The sequence below is a fragment of the Pempheris klunzingeri genome, chromosome 6 (assembly GCF_042242105.1).
Source record: "Pempheris klunzingeri isolate RE-2024b chromosome 6, fPemKlu1.hap1, whole genome shotgun sequence".
Lineage (NCBI taxonomy): Eukaryota > Metazoa > Chordata > Actinopteri > Acropomatiformes > Pempheridae > Pempheris > Pempheris klunzingeri.
In genome coordinates, this window is record NC_092017.1 from 17,125,927 (window position 1) to 17,133,162 (window position 7,236).

Consider the following 7,236-nt stretch of genomic DNA (forward strand, 5'->3'; position numbering starts at 1 on the left):
TGGGAAGTAGCTTCCTATCAGATTAACATGATTAAACACAGACTTGACATCATCCATAATATATTCAGGTGATGCAAAAGTCTTTGTTTGTTAACCTACAGAGAGACAAGTATTGCCATTGTTTTTGCAGAATGGCACATCCTGTGTTATGACCTGTGATACAGTGACGGCTTTATAAACAGCTGTACTAGGTGCCATATCAGGTTACTCTCATATGCAATTTTAAATATAACAATACAGTGAGTCCAAATTGATCCAGGCTATAAATGTCAGGAAACAGTGAAAGATGCCTGAAACCATGACATATTTAGGCTGCTTAGTATCACATAAGACGTGCAGTGCTTACAAATGGAGGAGCTGGAATTAGACACTTTCTATAAATAGGTCCTGTATACCTGCACAGGTGTTTTCATTCATTGACGATAGCTAGACCACGTACTCAGGCTGAATGGGTGGTGGAGTGGTGGCCTCCAAAAACCGTGAACCAATAAGAACAATAAAGGTTGGAACTTCTCCGCTTTAATCTTTTAATATTGCTGCTGCTCACAGAAATAAATTGGCTGGCTTACCGTAGCCATCCAGCGTACAGTCATGCTGAGGTGCAGCAGTTTCCTCAGTTCAGTACAGACTTTGGTGCTGGCTGTTGTTGACTCTTTATTTATTAACAATAAGGGATCGAGTGTAAATATTTGACTTTCAGTGGGGATAGAGGATGATTTGAAATCTATGGGAAAATGGTATAATTTATGGGCTGATTGGTCGAAGGTTTCAGTGTCACCACATCCTGTCTGTGGTCCAGCAGTTCCCACTTTTGTTTGATAAACTATAGATCACAGACTCTCCCTGCAGCATTCAGTCAAAAGTGAGTATGATGGTGGCCAGTGCTGCAACGATAAATCCATTAGTTGTCAACTTTTAAATTCATCGCCAACTATATTGATAATTGATTAATCCATTTCGGTCATTTTTTTTAAAGAAAAAGGTCAAAATTATCCGATTTCAGCTTCCTAAATGTGATTGTGTTCTAGTTTCTTTGATGCACTATGACAGTAAATTGAACAACTTTAGACTGTGGACAGAAGAAGACATTTGAGGATGTCATCCTGGCCTTGGGAAACATTGATCAACATTGATCAACATTTTTCACCATTTTCCGACATTTTACAACTATTAGATTAATCGAGACAATAATCACCACATCAATCAACAATGAAAATAATCCTTAACTGAAGCTTTAATGATCGTGGTGATGACGCTGCAAAGGATGAAAGAAATTCACAGACAAAGTCCTTAGTTGCAACTAGACCTGGTATACACTAACCGCCATGTTTTAAAGAAATACTGGTGAAAACTGGACCAATCAGATTGCTTGGCTGAACATATCAAAGTTATAAAAGTGTAAAAAAGACAGAGTTCCCCATAGCCCTGCAGTCTTGGTAATACACAGGGGTGAACATCACTGGAGAGTTAGGCCAGCCAACTTCAAGAAACACAGCTGACTGGGATGTTTCCCAATGTTCAAACCTCCAACTGTGATCCCAAAGGAAACGCTCTGATTAAAAAAAAAGAAAAAGTTTCATTCTTCTACAACTTTCTAACATCTGTTCCTTGTTGTTGTGAGAGAGGATGTTGCAGCAGCAGCAGCAAAGGGAGCGGAGGGGGCTGAGGGAGGCGTTTTCTCAAATCTCTGGAAAACGCGAAGCGAGCGAGGGGGAAGTTAGGGGCAAAACATCCCATTTTACACAACGTTTGGGTTTGATGAATTGACAAAAAAAAGAAGAAGAAGAAGCTGTGAGAGATGATGTCAGAAGTGACACTGCTGCCAGGAATACATCACATGCACATCCACCACCTGACAAAACTACCCAGGGGCTCATTTACACTTTTCCTACTCATTTTTTAAGCAGAAATGTTAAAAAAAAAAATTCACTAGTTTCAGCTTATTATGTGAGACCACTTGCTGGATTGCTGGTTTAACTTAATCGTTTAGAGGTGTTTCGACTATCTGATTTATATTAACTATTATTTATCTACTATTATTGACATTTTAAGGACAAACCAATCTACTGATAAATTGACCAATTAATCTATGATGAAAATAACTGTTGCAGCCCTGGTGTCCTCTTCTGACAAATCAAGCTGACAAGATTAGATAAATAAGAAAGTATGAGTGCAGTGAGATGTCCTGCACTCAGTAAAGAGTACAGCTGGAGTGTTTTACAGTCATGCTGTATGCTTGAAATTTTAAACAAGGGCAAATGAAGGCTACTGGCACAAACCGTGACTTCCTGCATTCATTTTTAATACATATTCCAATCTTTACATTATCTATATACAGAAAACAAGCAGCAGGACAGCTTGCCAGTGCTCATATGAGCTCACCACACTGGTCAGTGAGTTTGTGTTTGGTTTCCTCCACCATAAGGCAGCCTCCCCGGCTGGCCCCAGCTTTCTTAGAGACAAAAATAGACAAGCAGCAAACAGCTACAGCTAGCAAAGCTAGCTGGACACTTTTCCCTGTGACACATAAATAACCACAAACCGGGACAAAAACCTGGTTGTCATCACTCACCTGAACCGTGGGGAGTCCTTCAGACATTCCTCGAAATCCACAGTTATCTTCATGTTTGCCGCAGTGGCTAAAACCGCAGACTTGCGCTCTCTTTGATTAAAGGAAGTGGTTAATCCAGGCTGAGTCTTTTTGGCTAATTAGCTCGTTTGCTAACGTTGCCGTGGCTCCGCTCCGTCACTGGTCTGCTAGCCAGCTAGCCTCACAGGCCAGCAGCTACGGTTGGCAAAGTCGCGGCGAAGCGACCATAAACGAGTCTATGTTCAATGTGTGATGGCCGAAAAAATACCGGAGGAAACTAGTTCTAGACGCAGCGGCCGGTCCTGGAGACAGAAAGTGTGGTCCGGTAGCTGCTTCAGGTCACAGCAGCTTCCCCCCAGCGCTCATACTACAGCCCCACTCACAGATCGTCTGACCGGGAAAGATGGATCACTACCCAACGGCTGTGCAACACAGATCATGGAGGCGATTAGATAATCATTAACATGCTAGAGAAATTAAAGCTTCAGCATCTATACCTGACAGTGCTTAGAGGGCTTTGGCACAGTGTTAACTAGAGTCATGAAATAATCCACTTTGATGGTTTTAAAGCTTTGTTATCTGATGATTTATTTTTTTTTGTGAATGCTGCTTGTTCCTTGGTCTCTCTTGGAAAAGCTCAATGAGATTGCCTGATTAAATAAAGATTCAGTAAATATATAATTTAAAAAAAAAATTGTTCTCACAACAACATGCTCAGGTGATGGTCACTCTTCTGCATATAAAACTGGTGGGTGACAATGGTGATGTTTTTAACCACCGCTGATGATGTCTGGAAGTTTTCAAGGATTTATTATGTTTATTATAATATTATGTATTATTATTGTGTTGTCACCAATGTTAACAGTTTTGTGTGAGCTTGTGTGGTGGTTTTAGCATTTCTTTTCTGCAGTTTATCATATCTATACACGTTAAAGGTCCCGTATTGTGCTCTTTCTCAAGTTCATACTCGTATTTGGAGATCCTACTAGAATAGACTAGAACTTAATGTTCAAAAAACACAGCTTCTTTCTTTTTACCAGACATGGCCGCCGCAGCTGATAACAGCCTCTTTCTGCACGCTCTGTTTTAGAGAAACAGAACAATCTGTGAGCTTTGTTCTCGCTTTCAATATCTTTATGTTGCTGAAAGCTGGTGTTAGTGAGGAAAAAACAATGGGGGACAGCATGGTGGACCGAGGAGGTCTTCAGTGGGCTCGGACAGTCGGTCCGCTGAAGGGCTGAAGGAGGTCACATGATCAAAAGATCCCCTTATGACATCATAAGGGGAGCAAAATCTAATCTAATCTAAACAGTGTGTTGTTTACTGAAAAGTAGAACAGGAGAGGACAGTCTTTTGGCAGTCATGAGGAACACTGGCGACACATATCTACGTCGAAAAGAGATTAAAAAGTGCATTTTGAATAATGTGGGAGCTTCAACTCTCAGTGCATGTGAAACATATTTCCCCTTGGAGACAAAAACTTCTTGTTGAGAAATGAACTTGCAGAGAGTCATTGAGCACTTAACTGTAATAATACAATAAAATAAATCCACGTCGTGAAACATTTCTAAATCAGTGTTATTATAGCTTGACCACTCTGCTCAAACAGATGAACCGGACGACGACATCCAGGTCAGAGTGATCCCTCTGTGCTCTGCTACAGGATCTTTGTGTCGGTTGACAGTCGCTTCCTGATCCAGTGGCAGGACGGCCTTTTCATGTCTCACTCCTCCGCGTCTCACGCTGCAGACCTCACTCTCCCACTCACAAATCACTGAAACCTGTCGACCAGTTGCGCTGAAACGCAGTTTTGCGGTCGGATAAAACGCCAGAAGATGCGGTCATTCTTGGCTGCCAACCCAAACATGCAGGATAATCCTCAGCAGGAGCACAGCCCCCCTGCTTTATCCTATTAGAATTACTAGAAATCCAACGGGAATGAATGATGTGCTGTGCAACAGCGCCATCTGGTGTTGAGAGGGAGAAGAAGACGCTGTAATTTCAGGGGACACTTTAGAAAAAAACAATAAAAAAACAACTAAGAAACTCAAACACCATGAACAGTTTTCTTTTATCCCACCTCAGTTTAACAGTTTAAAAGTGTCTTTATTTATTATAACTCCTTGCTCATACTAACAGTTCTGTGTTGCTCTATTTCTATTCAAAATAACCCAATAGAGCTTCAGATTTTAAATTGGGTTTTTTTTTCTGTCAGGGAGCCAGTTAGTTAGAAATAATAAACAGACTTTTACACATTTAACAAAGTAAATAAACCATCACAGGGCTCCTATTATTAGTCATTATGTGGTGGTTGAGTGGATGTTTTTAACTTATCTGCACTTATAATAACAAGATAATGATGCTCATTTTAACAAATTAACAGGACTGAAGTTCGTTGTGGTGGATTATTTAACACGAATTTAAGTAAAATGTAGAATCCAATGGTTGCCTGAAATGTGAAGAAATAATTCAAACCTCAAAATCAAAACACTGCAGTGTGCTTCGTACAGGGCAGGAGGCTTGGAGAAACATTAAATGAAGATTTATAATAGAGTATATTTCAATTTTGATGTGGTACCTCTAACAAAGTAGAATCACTGGCACTTTTCACATCAATGCTCAGGTCAGGTTTGCTTATAGTAGCTCATCGTTTTCATTAATGAAGTGAAAAGGAGAAACAAAATCAAAGCCTGAAAAAAGAAGAAAAAGAACTGTGTGACTGGAGTCTTGTAGAGGCTTTAATCAGACAAACAGTGTCAGAGAGATATCCGCATGCTTGGTCCTGATTTTCTGCATCATTCGTGTTTTCTGTATCCGAGACCTCGGCTCAAACACACTCAGCCACGACAGACGGTGGATCCTAACAACATTTGTTTAATGATAGAAGACAAAACAAAAAAAAACAAAAACAGAACACACACAGTCTGATGATTCAGAACATGCAAACAGGAAATACAAAAACATGGACTTGACCTCCACGTCATTATGAGACAGACACAGTGCAGAGTCGTGGGACCGCTTAACAGTCTGTCATCCTCAGGAAAACGAACCAAACGGGGCAGAAGTGGTGCAAAAAAAAAAAAAAAAAAAAAGCAGGACAGTGGACACGTGAGGCAGAAGATAAACAGTAACATGGAGCACAGCCTGTTCATTTTACACACATGTACATAAATACATAAGAGGCACATTTGACAGGTGATAACCACCTACGGGTGATCATGTCAGTCACGGTTTGGACGATCGTGTCCTTTTGTCTTGAGTTAGAAGATAAACCAATCGCATCAGCTTCGCTGCTGTCGTCCTTTCTATCGGTTTTACAAATTCAGTGAGCAAAGTATAAGACAGCAGTATTGTCAAAGTTTCCAAACACACTCCTGTTTCTCTACATGAGCGCACTTGGATGTGAGCTTGTTGGTTGGCGGACGTGGACGAGCGGATCACCGAGTTGTTTTAACCTCTATCGTGAAGAGAAAACGCCATCAAAATACTAAAACACAAGAACAAAACAAACAAATAAAAAAATTAAAAAAAACTGCAAAGGGACGTTTGCAGAAGTCATACCGTTGGTCTATGATTCTTTGTGTTGCAATCACAGTGAGGAATCTGAGGAATTAAAGGGTCAGAAGAAAATTAAGAGATCACAACACGAGACATATTCAGGGTTCCTACGTATTTTTCTCTCTGGGCGTTCAGTCGATCATTCAAGTGAAGTTTTAACGATGTTTAGCTGCGGATAATTCCTCAGAAACCAACTTTAAGAATGTATTTTGGGTCGCACCAGGGTCATTGTCTTTTTTTCCTCAATACTTTAGTCAAACTCACCAATTGTTTAAGACTTAATAGTAACTTGTATGAACCCCAGATATTACAAAATTCCCTAAAATACATCCAACAAGCCTTAGTGGTTAACTCCACTGCCACCATCTGCTTCAGCTCAAGTCAGTAGCATCAGTTACACCCTCGTCCTTGACGTTCCCAAGCTGCGTCGTACGAGACATTTAAGTAGATCGGCCGAGATTAAATAAAGCATTATGAAGCCAGGTGAGAAATTAAAACACAAACTAGATGATTGTACCTTCTCAGAAAATCTCTGTCTGATGGGGCTCACATGCAATGAGAAGTTAAATTCGCAAATCATTTAAGTTGGAGCACAGCGAGCGCTGGTTTCTGCTTCGTCAGATCTACATTAGAGCCCGTTGGACTCATTTATTGAAGACGGGACACTGTCCTGTTCATCAGTAGCATGCGCCATATTTAAGAGAGCGAAAACGGCCGGAGAAAACACAAGGGGCCTCAGTCTTTATTGAACATTTTGAAAATGGTTACCGACTTGTCCTGTAACCCACTTCCACAAAATAAACTGATGCACAGGAGCAGGAACTGCAATTATTTTGTTTGCTGTAGTTTTCAGTGGAAGAGAATTGCCTCTCAGTAGACGACTTCGATGACAAATTTATCAGTCAATTTAATTTGGGGAAAAAGGCCTACAGTTTGGTTCTATGAGGTATCCATGTTTTCTAAAATTGACAGAATTTTAAATGAGGTTTTGTGTGGTGTTCTTGTTTGTGAAGACAGAATGTAAATAAGAAGTCTTGGGGCAAAGTCATCAAAGTGCCAATATAACACTTAAATAAATAAATCTGTGC

At 40.4% G+C, this 7,236-nt stretch overlaps 1 protein-coding gene across 2 annotated transcripts in view; it reads right to left on the reverse strand.

Moving 5' to 3' along the window:
* Positions 1-2,848, reverse strand: part of acap2b (ArfGAP with coiled-coil, ankyrin repeat and PH domains 2b) — a 50,271-nt gene extending 47,423 nt beyond the window's left edge. For both annotated transcript variants that reach the window (XM_070831979.1, XM_070831978.1), the window contains exon 1: positions 2,573-2,848. In XM_070831979.1, coding sequence (XP_070688080.1) covers positions 2,573-2,625 — 53 coding nt within the window. In that variant the 5' untranslated portion in view covers positions 2,626-2,848. The remainder of the gene's footprint in view (positions 1-2,572) is intronic.
* Between the last annotated feature and the right edge of the window lie 4,388 nt (positions 2,849-7,236).